Source organism: Spea bombifrons, chromosome 5 (genome assembly GCF_027358695.1).
Source record: "Spea bombifrons isolate aSpeBom1 chromosome 5, aSpeBom1.2.pri, whole genome shotgun sequence".
Taxonomy (NCBI): domain Eukaryota; kingdom Metazoa; phylum Chordata; class Amphibia; order Anura; family Pelobatidae; genus Spea; species Spea bombifrons.
Genome location: NC_071091.1, coordinates 21,009,899 through 21,031,930, shown reverse-complemented (window position 1 = coordinate 21,031,930; position 22,032 = coordinate 21,009,899). Strand labels below are relative to the sequence as shown.

General features: G+C 40.2%; 1 protein-coding gene across 1 annotated transcript in view; it reads right to left on the bottom strand.

Annotated features, from left to right (window-relative positions):
• Nucleotides 1-19,290, bottom strand: part of ITGB8 (integrin subunit beta 8) — a 44,986-nt gene extending 25,696 nt beyond the window's left edge. The window contains exons 1-2 of the mRNA XM_053467579.1: nt 18,646-19,290; nt 5,284-5,369 (exon numbers count right to left, since the gene is read on the bottom strand). Of these exons, the coding sequence (XP_053323554.1) occupies nt 5,284-5,369; nt 18,646-18,931 (372 nt within the window). The 5' untranslated portion in view covers nt 18,932-19,290. The remainder of the gene's footprint in view (nt 1-5,283; nt 5,370-18,645) is intronic.
• Between the last annotated feature and the right edge of the window lie 2,742 nt (nt 19,291-22,032).

Sequence of the window (22,032 nt, the reverse complement as noted above, 5' to 3'; positions counted from 1 at the left end):
CATCGTACAAATGGGCTGGTTGGGGAGATCCTTTGTAACTTGCCCACTGAGTAGCAGCACACGGGGGGACCTGTTCTCCAGACAAGGCCATCTGCCCCTGGTTTACGGGAATATGCCGCAGATCCATGTATATTTAATGAATTACCGGCCTTAAAAAACTATAGATTGGTGTTTGGTGATTTACTTTCTAATACATTCTCTCAGAACAATCTAAAAAAAGATATGCAATTTTATTCTGTCCTCTTAAATATGTAACCGCATAACAAAACCACTAAGAAGGGTAACTATTGCGGCAACCTATTAGCATCTGCTTTTGTGTCACATGATAATTAAGAATTCCAGGGAAAAAATAATAAATGGGGTAAACGTTACAAGATTACACATTTTTTTCTGGGAACGGGTTGGGCATTCAACAGTACCAAGAATTATGCTTCTAATAAACCCTTAGTTAAAGAGCGTTGGGAGAGCTTTGAACTATAGGGTTGCCCATTGAATAAACAGTTACAGGAAGGAGCTGTGAGTTCAGGTTAGCCGTACTCTTAAAAAAATCTAAGAAAAAATTTTAGCTCACATGGAAAAGAACAGATATGTGAAGGCACGCTGAGAACAAGCATAGCCCTGACATTTCAGATGAACAGAGTATTTTCTATTATAATAATGCCATGTTCCAGGAATCCACACAAAGTACTGCAACTGAGATCCAAAGAAAACCTACAAGGGTGTAGCTCGGATAATAGTAAAGCAAAGTATTGCAAGGAATCAGCATTTTGTTAGTTAACTGCTCTTGTTCACATCGTATAAGAACTGTGTTTGACCCAAGATTAATATCTCACTGTCTTGAATTAGGTTGTAAGATCCAGCGAGGGATGACAGAAGTAACCTAAGTACCTATAAGATCTATGCAATAAAATGTGACTTATGTATTCAGCTAAGCACTTATTGCCTGCGACCAGATGACTCCTCTTAAGTACGAATGATACCTGGATGAACTTCTACTTCACTGAGCTGTTCTCTACATTGCCGAGTTCACCTGAACCTGAGACAGAACACACCATAAATCCAGCAGCGGAGTTACACTCAGCGGGACAGCGATGCATCTGTATGAACATCCAATCCAGAACCGGCCCTTACATGGGTTCTGGTGGGTCCATGAGACCCAGGCGGCACCTTGACAAGGGTGCCAATTTGTTGCCCCAAGCAATGTTTTTCAGGCACCAGTATGTGTGTGTGCTGTAGAGTTGTGCATTTAGATTTGTACGAATTTTAATTTTAATAAAATTTGCCAATTTTGTTAATTCGTACTAATGTATGAAAATGAAGAGGGACCCCAACGAAACAAACAAAAATTAACAGGGAGCTTTGAATTTTTATTTGCTTTCACTGCTCTTCTACTCACTCTGTCTAACACACGTACTCTCTGACACTACGGAGAAGCGGACAATGAAAGAAGACAGAAGAACAAGGACTGGAGCTGCAGAAAAGGAGATAGGGACATGTATAGGGTGACCGAATGTCCCGGATTGCACGGAACAGTCCCTCAATGAGACTTTTAATTCCCAGGCAGCCTCAATCCGGGACAATGCATTGTCCCATAATGAGTAGTCTGAGTGAAGGCGGTCTCAGCCAATCAGGAGAGACTTCTCAAATCCCCTGATTGCCTGAGGTTGCCTCAGTTCCTGATTGGCTGCGTCCCTCCTTCATCCCAATTATATATATATTATATAAAATGTATTTTATGTGTATGTGAGGGTGTGTGTATGTGAATCAATGTGTATGTGATATATAAATATAAAATGTATTTTATGTGTATGTGAAGGTGTACATCCGTGAATCAGTGTATATGTGATATATATATCTAAAAACATATATATATTATATAAAATTTATTTTATGTGTATGTGAGGGTGTGTGTATGTGAATCAATGTGTATGTGATATATAAATATAAAATGTATTTTATGTGTATGTGAGGGTGTACATACGTGAATCAGTGTATATGTGATATATATACCTAAATACATATATATATAATAGAAAATGTATTTTATGTGTATGTGAGGGTGTACATATGTGAATCAGATACATATATAACCACAAAAAGAGTTTTCACGAACTATACTTTACAGAACGATTGTGACTTAGAAATCATAGAGGTTTGAAAATAATGCAATCCAGATTTTTGAAAAAACAATAAATAACAAAAAAAACCCCTATATAATATTAAGCACAATTTTTTTTTTTTTAAAACAAGGTCTGGATAGACAATAAGTGGAAGCGTTTCCAGATTTTACACCTGCTTCACATTTGACCATCTGAAAGTCAAGTTATGATGTAAACAGCTGTTAAGTATAATTACAGGACTGGCCTCTGTGCGTCCTTTTTTAAACCGCTTCCCGGTTTTGTGGTTGTATTTAACTAGCGATACTCCATCCACAGCAGCACAGTACGAGTGACAGGCCATCCATGAGAAAGGGCCATATGGGAATTTTCAGAAACTGAAAGGTGTGAAAAAAACATCTATTTAAATAAATGCCTTAATGTAGGGTTGGTCAACCTGCAGCTGTCCAGTTGTTGCTGGAATATAACACTCATTATTATCATACTTACTGGGAGTTCAAGTCTCAAAATCATGCAGTCCAAGAACTAAGACTTGAAGAGTCCTTTCTTTTTTAGGATACTGGGAGCTGGGATTTTGTAATAGGCAAGTTCTTGAACTAACTCCAAACTCAGGCTAAAAGCTTTAATATAACTCTCACAGTTGTTGCAACAATGCCAGGTTTTCAAAGTGAAAGTGAAGATTTTTGGGGTAAATTAATCTGGAAATGACTTCACATTAGGGTGATCACCAGACCTGGGACTTTCTTCAATCCCTGGGAATGGGATAATGCACTCCCTTCTCATATTTTGTCTACTTCCCAGCGACACCAAACCCACTACTATCTACTCCACAGCTACTTACATTTCTTCCTGATGTAAGTGGATCAAACCCTTATCAGTCTTTGGTCAGGATAGCTTTTGTGTTTATGCCATGCCTCTTTAAATTCCCTCACTGTATTACCCTCCACCATGTCTGGTGGGAACCCGTTACATTTATCTACTACCATCTGAGTAAAGTACAACTTCCTAATATTACATCTAAGCATCTCATCCTCTAGTTTTGACCATTGCTCCTCCTTTCAAATAAGCTTGCCTCCTGTCATTTGTTAAATCCCTTTAAGTGTTTAAATGTTTCTATAGCATCCCCCACTCTCCTCTTTCCTCCAAGTTATACATATTAAGATGCTTTAACTTTTCCTGATAATTTCTGTCCTGCACACCACTTAGTATTTGTGTATCTCTCCCCTGAACTCTCCTCAATGCGTCAATATCCTTCTGAAGATGGGGTCTCCAGAACTGTACGCAGTAATCACAGTCATGTTGGAATAGAAAAGGGCCTTCCTCAAACTGGAAGCATAGCATTTCTTGGAATCATGGAATGCTGAAGCATTAAGATTTTCCTCCACTAGAAGTAAGGGGCCTAGCCCAAACCCTGATTTCAATAAACAAGAAGTGTGCCCGATTACGTTTGTCCATATAGTGGTGTACAAAGCAAGGTCCGTAAAGACACATTTGGATGAGTCTGGTGTGGACTGGCCACACAGAGCCCTGACCTCAATCCCATCGAACACATTTAGGATGAACTGGAACGGAGATTGTGAGCCAGGCCTTCACTACTGGATGAATGGGGGGACATTTCCACAGAAATACTCCAAAATCTTGTGGAGAGCCCTCCCAGAAGGGTGGAAGCTGTTATAGCTGCAAAGGGGGGACCAACTGCATTTTAAGGTGTATGTATTTAGAATGCAATGCCAATAAAGTCCCTGTTGGTGTCCAAATAGTGAATGTTTATATGCAAGCATTTGTACCATACCTCCTGGTATTGGCCAAGAAAGGGTACTTATTTCAAGGGATGTGGTTAGAAGCATTACCATGGAAGCAGGGCTTTATGTGACATCATGACGCAATGACAGCATCTTGAACAAGAACCGTGTAGTTTTGTTATTTAATAAAATCTATAAAGCCAATTTTTACTGTTTCTATACACATTGTGACTTTTATGGCTGTAGAACCTTGTGATACACTTATATGCAGTAAACAATCTCAGCTTCTAGAGAAATGGGCCCCAAAGTTTTATGTTTGTGCTTTGGACGAATAACAACTAAGAGGTAGTGGAGGTTGACATGTTGCTGAATGCAATATAATTAACTGCAGAACCCCAAAAAGAATGGACCTAAAATAAAAAAAAAACAAAGTTCCTAGGAAGTGTACTTAACAAAGCATAGACAGCTAGGCCCATTACGTAATAGGTTGACTGGCTTTAAAACACTGCTAATGATACATGATCAGTAACAACATTTCAAGTGGTGAAAACGTTCCAAAACATGACATCACTTTTTAAAAAAAGATTACCAACGAATTCTTAAATTAGAAGATAGCACACATACAAAAAGTGGTGTTATGTGGCCAAAAAATAGCAGAATTTTTTCCACGAGATGGAAGAAATAATATGTAAGAGAACCGGAGCTAAACTGTGATTAGAATCAAAAGAACAATCATTTCAACAGTTTTCTTTAGTGGAAATATGCAGCACATATTCATTACGCTTACATTTTTATGATTCAAAAGCCTGCGAGTTGTATGTACGCCATCAACCTGATAACCTTACATCTCATGGCTCTTTTACAGTTTCTCCTGCAATCACCATAACCATACCTGGGAATTTTTGGGCTACGTCTACCCAGAAGACCATCCTTGCAGGACCTGGGGAGGGCTTACTACTGTAAGAGATAAGGTAGAATCGCACTTGGAAGCTTCCTGAATATGCTGGCTGCAAGGAGTACACTTGCTTCTGAATATAGCAGCTGATAAAGGTGAGGAGATGGATCTGGCTTCAAATGTGTGAAAGGGGTGCGTGATAGATGGGCCTTATTGCCCCATCCTCCAGGTCTGACCTGGAGTCTCCAGATTCTTCTTTCTCTGGCCAGGACAGCGTTGTGTGTGACCATGCCCACCCATCTATCTATGTCCAGGATACTCAACTCCCACTTTCCCTGATGCTGCCAAGATTTCCTCCCACAACGACACTCTGGTGATAGCCCCATCCCCACAAGAAGTCTCTCCCTTAGAAGACGTATTATAGTACCATTTTAATTGTGTAGTTAGGTAAAACGACAACACTATTGGAAAGTACATGATCATACACAGCATAACGTATGTTTCAGCCAAGAGACATAAAAGTGCGCACCTCTTGAGTACACCATCCACATTCTGGGCCAAGAGCAAGGCATTTTGTACACGTAGCTGCATTCGAAGAGGAACACCTGTTCTCCGCTGCAAGATAGAAAGTGAACCAGTTAAGCAGAGCTTTAGACAAATACACAGCATTATAAAACATTTATACACAAGTGATGTAAGAGTCACATGAAGCAACTTTCCAGCTGCCACTAAAGTCCTTCCAAAAATATACTCCAAAATTGCAATTAACCAAGCAAATGGGTGCTTGAGGATCCAATTAACAGAATATAAAAGGTATAAAGGAAAGAAAAGTATTGTAATATTCTAAAAATAGAGCAGTGAAAGTACAATGGTATTTTGGCAGCATGAAAGTTTTATTAAGTTTTTAAAGGAACACTGAATGAAATTTGAGGCAAGTGGCTGCAGCATTTCTATTAAATACTGCAGCTGGTAAAGGAATGGAAAAAACCTTGGCACTTTAAAGCCAGTGGCCAATTAAACATGTACATACACCCGCCAGGCACTACAGTCTTACACGCCTGGCTAGACTATTGCATTTATTTGAGGGAGGCCACGCACTAAACCACTTGATCAGTTGCAAAGCAGCGCTTATGGTAAGTGTGATGAGAGTCAAAAAGTACACTGCCCACTGAGGCCAGTCCAGGCCTGGGTACTACCACATCTCGCCTATTTCACATGGATAACTATCCACCTGTATCCATTATAATTGCCTTGTCCTATATGGTAATTGTTATCTATAAAATATAACTGGCTCATGCTATGCATCCTACTTGGTGGGGATGAAATGTAATAACCCAGTAAACTGCCTGAGAAGGTTGTGTGAGATAGGAAAATGAGAAGGCTACTTTTACTTAAATCTCTGATCTTCCCAAACAAGTCGATTGGGCTACAGCCCATCTGGGAGCCCGATCACGGCCACATCAACTTACCTTAGTTCCGTTGCCCTAGACAACCTACTACTGGAATCTCTGCTGGCTTGAGCAATGACGTTTTCTGGCTTAGTCTTAAATGCTTAATCCAATGATGCACATGCTTTAGGGGCACAGCACGGGATATGACCTCATAGCTCTGGAGGGGTTGGCTGGGGGTGGTGCAATGGGTCAGGCCTGGGTCACCACCCGTGTGATTTACCACTACTGGATAAAAATTGGTTGTCTACAGTTGTCTACTCACAAAAGACTGGGCTTTAATGACAATATTGCTCACATAGTCCAAAGTGTCCACATATGCCATCACAATCGTCACTACTCTGCTACTCCATGTCTGGTATTAAATGGGACACATAGTGAGACTGGACAATAAGTGCACTGATCATGGAAAATTCTTGTCCTCAATATAGTTTTTGGTGTTACAAGCGTTATCTCAGCATTGGGGACTATGTACAATGCAGATTAAAGAACTGCACACTGAGACCAAAATGCTATGCTAAAATTCTGTTGTAGAGTACAGAAAGTGATATAGTGCAGCCAGCTTGCTTTTGTATGAGACCTTGTAATGGACCAAACTATTAAGGAGACACTCCATGGAACACATGAGTTTTAGTTCATATGGCAGCTGAGCGTCGCCTTAAAATAACACTTTTTGCATGTTTTCATGAGAATCCCTCTACAGATTTGCTTTCTTTCGATGCCCCTCAGCTATTTACATTTCAGCATGCATACAAACTCAACGGCAGCTAGGCTGTCTAATGAGATCCCTCAACGTACATGCGCAGAAAATGCTCTCAATGATTTCAAAGGGGTAGCTTTCCTGATATTGATTGATTGCTTCAAGAAACTAAAACTGGAGTAAAACGTGGACAGTGGAGGTGGTGGAGAAGTTGCACCATTTTCAACAGGTAAGTACTTTGATATGTATTCTGTGGTCTGTGGTTGGGCTATATGGAAGCTTAGACTGTCCCTTTATGTTCATTATTACATTATTGTTTAGATAATTTAGAATAAAATAATTAAATGGGAGTCACCAGAATACGGTGATGTCATAACGTGGATATAGTACTAGTATTGTTACATGGCCTGATGTGTGCTTGTTCTAGAATAGTTCTGCTAAAACGTTCACTGGGGATATCATGCAGCACACATTTTCAGTAACAAGAAATGGTGCTCAGGAGAAGGGTAAGTGCTGCCAGATGCCTTATCATAATAATGTATTTTACCAGATGTTATCTGCCAGGAATATATCAGTTTCTTAGGCCTTGAACATGACACTTGGGAAAACAGTCAGATATTATGAAAATACCCCAGTATTTGCTTGCCTGTCATGGTATTCATGCGATGTAGGCAACATTCCCAGATTTCCAGACATTGTCCCACTGGCCCACATACCATCCCACTTTAGCGGGCAGTAGATTGGGGAGATCCTCTGATTTCCCTTGACCAGCCCAGAGAGCTGTGAAGTCAATGGAGAACTGTGCTTCACTGCCGCTCCCACGTGGTCTCATGAGGTGGATATCAAGAAAAGGTGGGCAGTTGGCTATGACTCCAGCTTCCTACCTACCACACACCCCAACACAAGGGTCTCCATTTGGACACCTGAGATGTTGGGGGTCATGGCTTTTTCTGATGATTAAAGATATAGTCTAGGGTCCTATACAGTACATTCAGTAAAAAATGCATATTAAAGTCCTTATTAAATACTTTAATATGCATTCTTTACCTGTAAGAAAAAATAAAGCCACTGTCCTTACACAAAGGTTGGAGAAGCTGTTTGGGACTGTAGACTGTCCCTCTAATATTTTCAGGGTTGGTTATAAAAAAAAACATGGCGTTTTCAGGGGGTAAATATCTTTTTTTCGTTCACACAGTATTAGAGTATCCATGGAACTTTTAACATTGTAATATATGTTTGATGTGGAAAAACAAGTGGAAAGCAGTTACCATATAATTTGTGGAATGTGGGAAGTCCCACCTACATTGCAAAATGAAATATTGCTGCATGGAAATCAGTTTCCACTTGAACAAAACAAAATAATAAATATTTGAGAAATATGGAAACTTTTTTTTAAATGACATTTATTTTTAAAGGTCTTTTCTAGAGGCCTGACATTTCACATATCACATATAAAAAACACATGGTGACTCTATTTAACTGCATGTACCATACTGCAGCCAAAGGTTAAATTGCCATTATCATAATTATTACTAGCGTTTTGGCATCTAGCACAATGCTGTCCTCATTTCCCGATGTTAGTTAAAAGTATGGTGACAATATATAGTGATAACATGTTTATCGAATGGACAAAGCTTGCTCTTCGGTGAGGTCCTACTAAGAAACACTCTGGTCTGGACATGTTTACTGTTGCTTATATCATTACAGAGAAATATTTCACACTGATCCCACACATAAAGTTAAGACATGTATATTCCAGACACTATATTTGGGCAAGTCAATGCGGACTTGATCTCAATGCTTGAAAAAATAAATACGTGTCTATGAAGGTCAAAAAGACACAATCCACTGAGTCCCACTCACTCCCCCCCCTTCTCCCAGGGCAGAAGGTCAGGCAAACTTAAGGTCTCGTCCTACGGTATCTGACATTTTTTTAGGCTTGCTTGTGACAGAACTGGAGAAAAAAAGTCTATATTATCATCCTGCTTTTAAGATCCATTTTTGCTGAGATTTATGCAAAGCAGATTTCTTCCACACAAGAGAACCAAGCCGAGACACGTTTTCGCCTTTAAGTGCTTCGGACTGGCCGCCAATCTTGGAGGCTGGTTGAAATTTAAGGGGTTTATAATTCAACTACACCTAAAGGGCAGCAGTTTGCCTTAAGTGACCTAAAAGCTATAAAGTTTACTGCAAATAGTATATACTATTATAGCAGAATAAAATCAATGATTATTCCCAAGAGGAAGATAATACAACACCCCTGTCACTCTACAGAGGGCGCAATAAAACCTGAGTAAGGAAAGAAAGATCCTTCAGGATATATGGCAAAAATAAGATACATCGACGACGATTTAACATGATCCAACCAATCGGCTACGCATTCATTTACTTTAGGTTTATTGTATATGGGGTTTTTATATCTCAACCAAATAAAGTAACCATAGCAACTATCCACCGCTCTATTAAACCACATTAAAACCCCCAGTAACTGAAAGCAGTAATTTATCTCATATGCACTAGATGCTGATTTGTAAAGAGTGAATTGTCAACTATTTTGCCAGCTGCGCACGTATATAGACTATTTTTTATATATTAAAAAAAAAAGACTTTTCAGAAACAGCTTACAAAAAAGATTGATTTTATATAGCATTTCTTGTTTTATTAAATGTAAAGCCTGGGCTTATCAAGCTGTAAGAAGAAAATTAAACTCTCCGAATTGTTAGCCCAGGCAGCACTTATTAAATCTTCTCTATATTTGATACATAATCGCAGTGGGAAAAAGGATTTCAATGTATTTTTCATTACTGTAACAGTCTTTCTCATCATGCTTAACCTTTTTCGGAAAGAAGGTTATTTTACGCTGGAGGACAAGAGCAATTTCACACTTTTGTCTTGTCTTTGCTCAACTGTAATTTCCCCTGTTCTTATCTGGCATACCCACACATATTATTCTATACTTTAAGGACAAGGGGGGTTTTAAGTATTTTTGTATATTTCTAATTAAATAAAAAATCATATTATATATCATTAATGTGAGTAAAATATAATAAAATATTTTTGTCCAGGCAGTGACTGGTTGCTTCGTTGATCAAGAAAGGCCAAACTGAAAGGAGGAGTGAGTTACAATGAAAAAGAAATGATAGAACGGTGAAATAAATGCGGGTGAACATGGGAGGCAGAAATATTTATTGCTGTGATCTCAGCTTTTCTCCTCTTACTTTTTCTGAAGATAACCATATCTGCCTGGCTCAAAAACCCTATGATTAAAAAAAATATGTGTGAGAAAAAAAGATGAGCTTTTAAAAAAAAATGAAATACATATAAACAGACCATTTTTTCCATTTCTTTTAAAAAGAAGGAGATTATTTTTAGCCAGAAGCCTGAAAGATACTATTGGGAGCTGGTGGGTGGCTGATTCATATCTGCAATGGCATACGTAAAATAAATAAGTGCAGTTTTATAAACAGACCCTTCCACTTGTAACATAAGCCCCCTCTCTAAATAGCACATTTTTAGTGAACAATGCAGAGCCTGTATTATGCGGAAAACCAAATGGCTCAGAACTGATGCACTGCAAACTTCAATACGTACCAGACACCCTTCAATTATAGTGACTTGAAGCTGATGTAAACAATTCCAAAAGTTCCTTACGTTTTAGAATTTTATAGTATATGCTGCTGAATATTATGGTGGAGGAGCAGAGATTGCTGCTCGTTAGCAGCTGGAAACTACCTGTAGCTTGAAAGCCCTGGATAGGTAAAGTGTCGTTATTGATGCATATAGGGCAGCCTACTCCTAGCTGTGGCCATCTTTGAAATTTATTCTAAAAATGTCGTTGTAACTCATATGTGCTGTCTGTTGAGCTACAAGAAGAGAAGGAATATTGGCTGCTATAATACCTAACATTCTTTGGGACACCTTCATTGGGCGCAGGACTACAGACACGTAGAGGCAGAAATCTAGAAAGGACGCGTGCGATGTTGCGAAGCAGAGCACTGGTATATTATATGATATCCCAGCAGTCTTTACTACAACATCACACTCCTTGATAGATTTCATAGTTCAGTGTGCAGTCAGGGGAAGTCTTCTGATCTCCTTAATGGCCCATGATCCCCAATGCCTACTAAACTAGGCCAGTGAGGCAGCTTGGTGGGACAGTGCCCAAAAATCAGGACTATCCTCTTGGGAGGCACGGATTCTGCGAAATTTACAGGGATAGCACTTTAATTTGCATGCCTATTTAACATCTGTATCACAGATTTTGTAAAAGGTGACTAGCCAATTAATTTAAGACAGAAGGTGGCTTTGTAATTACTGCATATTTGAATGACCATTTCACACATTAAGTGAGCACACTGGGTCACAAAATGAGGGAAGTGGAAAAAATATATAGAAGATATCCATTATACAATACGAAAGTGCCCAAAAGTATAGAATTTATCAATCTATCCACGGGTAGGCACCAACATTGCTTATGGAGGACAATTACTGGGGTCTGTGGTGGACAATTTAATGACGTTCCATGGACCTTCACAAACCTTGCCACTGACACTAGAGTCGTTGTACGGACACTTCGCCTATCCATGATCCATATTAATAATGTTAACCATGCTAAACATAAATGAGGTTAATAAATTATATGATGTGGTGGGATGGAGAGCTTAGAGCTGAAAATTTACAGAAGAACTCTGTTCCAGGAAAGCAACGGCCAAAAACAGAGTTTTATATAAACAGGCACTTCTGTGAAACTAAATGCTTTATTTAAATGAAAACATAATTATACACAATTTTCAAGAAAGATGCCCTTTAATTATCTCCAAGCTTCTGTAAAGAGCTAAATTAAAGTTAACAGAAAGCTATATTTTAAGCAATAGGTAAACATCTGTGATTTTATAGAATGCAAGTACCTGTTGTGTTTCTAAAACAAAAATAAAGTTACCTGCACCTTTTAACAAAGTTTTTTGTTTAATATTCAACAGATCTTCAACTTGTATTCACAATTTGTCTGGTTAGATCTGGTGATTTATATCAACCATATCATAGAGTAGAGGGGAACTGATGTGTTTTAGGAGTGCTGTGAGAGCACTCCTCACTCCACTCATTTAGTCCTGACTCTGTCCACCTCTACTTGACCTTCAGTCCCTCCTAGTTTAAGTACCTGGGGGCAGCAGTCCCTACTATTTCACCCTCTTGGGTGATCTGGCTCCCAGTATGCTGCTGCTCAATGAGCCGGTTACAGGATTAATCTCTGATCTCCCTAACCGGTCCATTTACACTGAGCCAGCGCAGATTGCATTAAAAGGAACTGTGCGCCTAAGGACACTACATTTGTTGACCTCCCGATATTGTGCCTTTCACATCATGACATGTTATTTTTTTCTGTTTTTTAAGCCTGTATGGGGTCAATGACCTTAGTGGCACCTGAAGTGTAAATCCGTCTCTGCAGATGACAGGTCCACCATGAATGAATGGGGCAATACAACTGAGCTTTTTGTAGGCATGATTGGGGCTGATCCCTGGGAACTCTCGCTACTTGATGAGTCAATAAATGACACTGAACTCTCAATTTGCTAGAGGGCTTCCAGTCCATTGCATAAAAGCCTTCAGTTACAGCCAATACTTAATGGCCAGGTGGCAACACTTATTTTAATTTCCTATACAAGAAAAGTGCCATTCAGGATTTCTCATAGTTAAGGAAATTTATGAATTAATCATGGGTTTTCCTAAGGACGCATATGATTAGTAATACACATCGCTGGACAGCACCATATTTTTTATTCGCATAAGGAGAGTGTAAAGTGGCTCAGGTGGCTTCTTGCATTGTATCGCAATACATTGCCCCCCCCCTAATTTATAGTTAAAGGATATCTAACCCCTGGAGTCCTTTTCAGGATGAATGTATAGATGCTTTTTTGGCTGTGCATGCCGAGGTACTTACTAATGTCTGTTATCACAAGTTACACAGCATTAAAAAGACTGTTCTCTTTAATAGTTAATATAGGGAGATTTAATATAGCCTGTGATTTTTAAAACACTGGCAAATATTTATATAGCCTCCCACTACTCGCATCCCCCTTATGTCTTCTCCATTTTATGTTATTTATTACTCTATTTCATTATTTTGTTCTATTTTCCTAACTTTCCCCGTGACTTCTCAGATTGTTATCTTTTAGCTAATATTAAAAACAGCCTCGGTACAGTTTGACCTAATGAAGAGAAGTGGATCTCATGTCTTCGGGTTGGAGAATCCTTATAATCGGCTAAAGCGCTTAACATGGGGGTCTTTCCTTGGCATGGTTTCCTTTACCCAGCCCACACCCCTTGGGTGCTCTATTTCATGTGCTCATTGTGTTGACAGCATGTGTACAGATGTTGTTGTGGACACTGTATTGACCGGAATTAAAGTTCTCAGATCCACATGTAGGACCTTGGTGTCCAGCAATCCTTCAAAGAAGATGTGGACTGCATGATTAGCCCTTGTTCTGAAATAAGAAAAATCTACTGTAAAACATGCTGCATGTATTGTAAACTGCCCCTTTAACTCCTGGGGTGAAACTGGTCCTTTTCTTCCGGCCCTTTAATGGGCATTCAGGCTCTGACTATATAATATGGCATGCCCAGAAATATATTTCCCCTCTGTAATAAGCTCAAGGTGATGCATCTAAGAGTGGGGACTTTTCGAAAACATAGTACTTTCCACCAGGTGATATCACACAAGGAACAAACAGCTTTATCATTGCTGACTTCTACCTGAAAATAAAGTGATCACATGCAGTTTTGGTTTCACTTCAAAATTCCTTAGTGCTGGTTTCACCTTTGGATAGGGATCAAAGGTGAGTATAATTATAATACATAATACTTTAAGGCAAATCTCACTGCAAGGAGGACATGAGATAACAGAAGGTTGCTCTGCTTGTCCATCCATTTATGTATCCATCATTATTTTTAGGGAGCGCTGTGGTAGCTTGAAAACGTGAAACACTTATATGGATCGTTAGAGGGTTAAACAATAAATATATATATATATATATATATATGCACACACACACACACTCATTTAACCCTTTATTGCCACAAATCAATCTTGTAACCGGAGTAAAAATACACTGTGAACTTTACTGTAGAATATACAATTTCCATGCCTCTATAGTAGCTCCTCGGTGGTGCCATTCCTCGCCTAATCTGCATTTTGCAAAAGAGCAAAAAGTCAAAATGCAAACCTTAAACTAAGGAAAGAAATGTCGGGCTCCAGGCTTCGATGACTGCAAACAGGATTGCTGGACATCCCAGTTCTAAAATCAGGGCTGCTTAGTGACAAAGCTTGCAATCCATCAAGCTGCTTGTTCACTTGCAAACATATACAGAACAACCCTGTGTTTGCTTACGACCCTTGATGTCTGGTGTCACCAAGGGCAATGAATGGCTCCCAACCTGTTGCTGACTTTCATTGGCGACACTTAGCCAGCGCAGAGTTTAGATTAGCAATAGCCAAGTGTTATCTGTTACAGAACATCAGTAGAACATAGCATCTTTTGGTGTTACTTTCAACTACTCTGCCAAAAGTTGAAATCCAGTTGAGTTTTCACGTTCTTAAGTCAACTCATAAAATAACCAATTATCCATGCCTGTTTACCTGGGTTAAAAATGCTCACCCCATTGGCTCCCAAACGGGTTAAAGGGGGATGCATATAGAAAGCTGACAAGCATTCTAAAACACATGGGCTGAAGTGATATAGGAATACTGATGCAGTGTAAATCCACTCACATGCATTCAACCTGCTTTAGTTCCAGGATGTAAGGGTCACGTCATCAGAAATATTTAAGAATATTCTGTTCACAGTGTAAACATCACGCAATAATAATATTTGATTTGGACTTCATATGTTAAATAACATATTGTGTACACAACTCCGTAATGTGTTTGGTTCTTTCTTTATTGTCCTAAAAGCAGGAATGAAAGAGAAAGCAAACTACATAACCCTGGGCTCCAGAGACACTAATGTGACAAAAATCTCAATAGCAACCAATACCCAATTATATAAATTGCGTATTGACACATTGCGGTCAATACGGAAGCGTATAGACAGCCTTTCAACCTGCCCTTGACTCCAACAGAGATTTAAGATGAAACCATAAAATACGATTTACAAGTAACACGGATCATAAATGCCATGAATGCATGTGCCTCATTTACTAAAGTAATTAAAGTTCTCCGCGGCTTACAGAAAGCACCCAACCTTCCCGACACACCTGACGGACAGATGGTATTTACAAGAACAACAATGTTATTTATGAAGTGGTGTCGAATAGCTCTTTAAAGCTGTGGTTCCACTTAAATACTGTTTGTTCCTGCAAACATCCTTTTAGAAATGATGTATACACACTGATCACCTATAAAAATGAGGAACAAAGCAAGTTGCCCTGTTCGTTCTGCGACCAGCAGGCTGCAATATTTATTCAATCAGCTGACAAAATTCTTAGAAACATTCTTGTCTGGACTGTTCCCAAGTGGCTGTTATTATAATTGCAACCCGGGTCACAGCAAAGTGACTATACGCAGCTGAGGGTTTTGGACAAATAGCCATACTCATAAAAAAACCTTATCCTGAGGTCTGTAAAATATTTAACGTTTAACTGCCTATCACAAAGATTCTATTACGAGACTCCTTAATCATCACTTATTGTTATCCCCAACCAGGGTCTGTCTAAAGGCTGTGGTTTTCTTGCCCTCCCTTAACACTCCTCATTAAAATTCTAGATAGACTTCTAGAGATGGGGTTTATAGTCTCATTGAGATAGACTTTCTAGTCCCTGGAAATCTGCCCATTTACCAGAAGATCTGTAGACCGGATTAAAAGCCCTAAGAGTCAGGATGTAAGCCTGTGACTTCCCAGATATGCATGTAACACGTATTCATGGATGCTTCATATCCCAAATTTCCCAGAGGTATCAATCAGAAGGGGCTCACACACATACAGAGGGTAATTTGCTGCCAAATTCTCAGCATGATGACCTGATATTTTAATAATGTTCTCTCTCCACAAACACCACCCCACATGGAGACTCACAGGGTTTGTTTCACAGGAAGAACTGAATGTTTGGCTAGTGCTGCATATGAATCTCTACCACGATTATAAAATGATACATAATCTGTTGTAATCAAAAATAAACTACTGGCAGGCTCTTCACGGAAGTTCAGGCTGCATTCATGTGTTCACTTTTATCGTGTCTGCAATTTGTATTATGATTCATCAACACTCAAACATTGAGTACGTACCTACATGTTTTAACAATTTGTGACTAAAGTATTAAGGGGCATATGGGAGTTTGGGGCGCAGGGGAGAGTTTACATGTGCCAATACAGGAGGCATCTGCCCATGGACTAGAGCTACATAAGAGTATCAGAATGTATAGGACCACTGAGAGGAACGATATAAGAGCATATCAGGCTTTATCTGCCCCAAGATAAACTGAAGTATCAGGTTATATAAATGGATTATATTTTAAATAAGGGCTAACCTCAAGATATTGCCTGCCATGGGGCCATCAATCAGAGCCGCGTAGTGCATACTTAGGCTTCCACCTTGCTCACTGATGTCCCATGCAGACAGTAAGGTCTAATGCACATGGAGGAGAACATGGGGATCTCTACATGGTTTTCCAAGGAAAGACCACTTCAGCTTTTGTTATGGTGGATGTTGTCTACCTGGTGTGAAAATCATTCTTGAGAACATTTTAAACAGTTATATGAGATGGTATCAAGACCGTGTCTACAACCTATTCAATATTTGCAATATAAAATAGGTTTTGGCTACATCACATCACATCTAGTTACATAGTTGAACATGTAAATGTAAAAAAATGTCAAAGGTATACTGAACAGAAAAACACTCCAGTGATGCCACAAAAATTGACTATATGATTATCAGTTGCTATGACATCATAATAGTGGTACACATATTCTCGCATGTCAAAACAAGAAAACACATTTGAATGTTTCCAATAAAGTTTGGTAACTTATACACTCGGTTCACAATTGTGTTAAGATACAAAAATATGGATATGGTTATACTGCTTTTAAAAAATAAAATGTAAAAGACAAGCATCAGGAAATTTACATTTTCCAAAAGAAGATTTGTATAAAAATACTATTATTTTATAATATTACTCAGTATGCTATGTCTAGTACTACCGAGACAGACCTAGGTACAGTCTCAAGTCAGAACCGAATCTCTAGATAGAACTAAGTAGGTTTTCCAGCCAGGACTCAGTCTCTAGATATAACTGGATAAAGTCTCTAGCCAGGACTCAGTCTCCAGACAGAACTCGGTAGAGTGTCCTGCCAGGACTAAGAGACTCTGGAAAAAGTTAGGTAGAGTGTCCATCCACGACCACCTGCACACAACTAGGTGGACTCTGGCCATAGCTAGCTCAAGCACAGATTAAATAAAAATGAGTTTTTATGGACTATAGCTTCTATAGCTAGGTACACCCTACTCTGTTCTTCTACACAAAGTCTATCTGAAGATTACAAACTTTGCCATAAAGATAATGGTGGAATGGCCATCTATACATTACTTGTGAACTATTTGCAAGTGTCTTTGTAATTATTTTACTGCACTCAGCATCTCTCTCCTTATCCATCAGTGCTCATCTGAAAAGAGCCCTGCTAGTGTTAACCCTAAATAGCACAATAACAGGTGCAGAATCTACTGTGTAAGATGTGGTTGTATGTGTACTTTTGTATTTGCCTCTTAATATTAGATATGCATCGAACAGACATTATTTATCGCAAGAGCTGAAAACTTTATGCCACAGAAGGTATATTCCTGGACATACGGGATTACTAAAACGAGGGTTAAAATGCATCAGTAAGGACCATAGTAGCCCAGTGATACACCTAAGCTGGCCGATAGACTTACTGGATCTTTTAGGTAGTAATAATAATAAAGGTTATCGGTAGACTGTAGGTGCTTGAGAGACACATTGAGATGAGACATGTAAGGTGTTAAGAGCCACTTGTGCCAACATGAAATACTCTGCGAACTTGTCTGTCACTCAGTGGTTTAACACAAGAGACTGAACAAAAGAGGTAGTGATGCAGACCCAGGCCAGTCACCTGAGTTCTAAGAAGTCTTTAAAACCCCAGCTAACAAGATCCAGAGCTGCTCTTACAAGATCACAGGCTTAAGTTACAGTAAAAACCGTGATGTGGCAGAAGTGGATAATGTCACTTCTCCAACACAGTAGCTTCCTTTGTTCCAACATAATTAATGGTTTTCAATGTCTTGTTTATATTTGCGTAAGGGCAGAATAAGAGATCTCCACCCTATGATGTACCTAATATACCTGCCCTAGCATAATGTATACATTATATTCTGTTACCAACACAGCATTTCCAGGTGTAGGGCACCTGGTACATCTGCACCTGATGAAGGTTCGGAAGAGTGTGATGACTACCCAGTGCCCCATCTGGGTTGTTTAAATGGTGAAAAAGACTTTTGCTCCATCTGCATTACTGTAGATGCCCAAATCGTGTAGATATTTCAGATCAGAAAACCTATTCTAGTAACACCAATTTCTTTACACATATATATAGCATTGAAATGGTGCCCAAGCAAAGTTCTGATCATCCCAGCCAAACTATTCCTAGGAGGGATGCGCTGCCTGGCACTTGGCACCTGCTCCATTGGCACATACTAACTCGCCCCATGTACAGAATAAAGCGATGTCGGTAACTCACCGGACTGACAGAGTCCCAGCAGCAGAGAGAGAAAGCACAGGGCCCGCAGGCTGTAGGGTGTCCTGCTCCACGGGCAACTGGTGCTAGCAGCAAAATTAGAAACATTTGCCGAGCTCAGCATAGTGCAGATCAAGCAAGGTTTGAAGGGGGAAATCAGAATGTGTATAACGGTAACAAGGTCCCCGGTTACTGTCTCCAGAGTCACGATTTTCCGGAGATAAGCCGACTTGCATATCGCCTCGTGAAGACGATCGGTATCCAAGATGTGCACTTCTATGGCCAGCATTTGCCTCTCAGTAACCGGTGCATCTGAAGTAGGTACTAGGCTAAGCGGCTCAGCCCAGCTTTCATTCCTTGCCCTCTTTACACAAAGAGCCTATTATTCAGGAGCTGTGCGCTTGTCTCCAGTGCTGTGTGTGCTGCTGCATGCTTCACCCGGGGCACTGGCTGCAGGAGATCTGTGTCTGGAGCTCTAGCAGATCACACAGGTGGGTTTATAAAGCAGGCGAATGCATGGATTTCCCTGAACATGAACAACATCTCCCACACATGTCCTAGAAATGGGAGGGCACATGCCGCAACACCCCAGCCAATGTCATGTGCGATTAGCATACGCGCCCTGTCCATTCACAAAGAGGTCAGCGAGTCCCGAACGTCTCGCACTCTTCTGGAGTGTTTTCTGGACGTTCTCTTTCTCCAGCAGCCTCTTCTTCCTCTAGATCGGGGGTTTCCTGGCTGTCCCGCGCTGGGTCTCGCTGCCACCTAGAGACCACTGTCCTGGTCAGAGTGGTCCTCGGGATTCCAGAACCCGCTCGTCCTATTGCGACTCTACCTCTCCGGGTTCGGACGTTGCTAAGAGACCCGGATCGCAATCTGTCCAAATCCGTAGAGCCTGAGTTAGCGTAGGCGGGACATTGGTGCAGCATGATGTCACACAAAGCTCTCCCACTTTTCTTTGTCTCTCTCTGGCTAGTTCTCACTGAGCCTCTTGTTCGTGGAAACCCCTTCATCACCGCAGAGGGGGGCAGTGGCATACTTCTCCCCTAATATCATCGTGTGTGGCTCCACTTAACACTTCCAGATAATGTGACCCTTAAGTGTGCCCAAGCTCTTACCTTCCCTTCCACATTAAGTTACCCATGCCTATGGTATGGATGCTTACTGGGCAATGCCCCACCATACATACATATACGGTGAAGTGGCTGAATGGTTCTTGTTCATATACATTGTAAAGTGTTCAAACTCATGTGACTCCTTGGAGTTCTGCTGAGCCTGCAAAGCATTGAACACACTGCTGGTATTCTAGGAGTTAATCTTTATTTCACTCTTTGACTGCAAGAAGGTTATCCTCATGTTCAGTAATGGCAGCCTTGACATTTAGATGCTCATGAAGTTATACACTGAAGAGCTTCAAGCTCTCCAAGCTCTCTAATACAAGAGGTTTCAAGTAAAGCTGGGCTCATAGTGTGCCCATCTCGCAGAACATGGGCAGAAAGTGTCATCAGCCGGTTTGTACCCACTATCACACTTATGACACTTGTCATCAGCCGGCAAGAAGTAAAGTGGGAGCTGGCAAAAAAAAAAATTCTCTTTAATTCCTGCAAAAGGGATTTTGGAGATTTTGCCCATCTCTTGTACCAGGTCTCATTAGGTACCCATCTTGCTCACTGATGTTGCATCTACTGTAAGGCAAGATGTATTCTCCTCATATGAGGCTTTAGAAAAAGACACTAGTGTCCTTCAACTGCAACCCTTGCCGGGCTTTCCTTAAAAGGGTCCAACTTTTTACTGTGACTTAACGCTCCAGAACATCCCCACAGGTTTTAAATGATATACATTGTGTACCCAGTACTGCAATCACTGTCAGGAAAGAGCACTGAAATCCACATGCACATGGAAGGGGCTTATTAGACCCCCTGGAAACCCTGTGTAAACTAGCACTGGAGCCGTGTTCGGCCAGACGCATCTCCTGCAAGCCAAGGAGTTGGGGGACTAGGTCACAGTGCAAATGCACAAAATGGGATTTCGATGAATCTCTTCTGCAAGGGGGAAAAGGGTTAATCGAAAGGTGACACTCAACCATTCCTCTTCTATGTCTCCTTACTCTCCCAGTCAGTAGAACTGGTCAGCTAGGAGAAGAATGTTAAATAAACATTAGTTTGACTTTATGAGAACTTGACTTAGATAGACATATCACTCAGAGACATATTTTCCAAAGGGAATGAACATAGATCTGCTGGTGTTCCATTGATCGCACTTTATATTTTTATCCACCTCTTCTGTGGGCAGAAGCTGGCTGGCCTGGAAGGGGAAATTCCACCCCAGGCATGTCCAACATTTTTCACGTTTCTCTAGGGGGCTAGGTGCGACCCCTTATTCCTATCTCCTCGTACCAGTTCCAAATAGTTTAGAAAGGGCCCTTCCGACCTGGACCGCTTAACACAACTTTCATTCCATCAATTCCCTGCCCCTGCATACTCTACTACCTTAGGTTTTATGGGTCATGCACACGCTTTCAGAACTGGCTAAGGTTGCAAAACCAACACAGTTTATGTTACACTGAATACTGTAACGTACACTCTTGAGTAGCTAACACAATAAATGGTAAATATCTAATATTTCAGCTACTGAGAAGGAGTGTTAGGACATTCCTCTCTGCTAATCCAGGATGCATAGATGACATTGATGTCTCTGAATAAACACAGGTGTCACCATTTATCCATAAACATGGAGAGGTATGATTAGCTAATCAAATTTAAAATCTAGGTCACTTACATGAGTTTCCATTTAATGTGTGTTTTAATGTCCAACAATTGTGATGGATATTAATACAAAGAAAAATACACAGTCTCCAGCAGATTATAACAGTACCTCTTGTTGGTCATCTGAGCATGATAGCTTGGAACAAGTTTACTATCACAAAGGAATAGTGTAGGAGAAACTCACTGAACATTTACACGGACAATTCTCTGCAGAAGGCATAATTCTCTTATATAAATTAGTCTGGTTGGGCTTTACACCAAGATCTGCTATCTGATGCTATACTGTCTATCACTGTATCAGTAACTCACTTGTTTTGGCACACGTGATCAAACAAGAAGCCAAGAACGTACATTATATCTAGCTAAACTTGACATTTTGCTCAGGTGTCTATGGAGCCTGAAAAAAATAGATAAGATTATTTTGGTCAACAACCAAAGAACATATACAAAATTGGGTGAAAGCTGGTCCGAACTTATGCTTACTTTCCCTTATCAGGTTTTCTAATGTGTGCCCAGACACCGTGCGGAAGAGTAGAACGCTGTACGTATCCAGTCGGCATATGGCATTTCGAGGCCATGGCCTTAAAGTGCCGATATCTTTTTTTTCAGTCATTTTCAGTCAAGC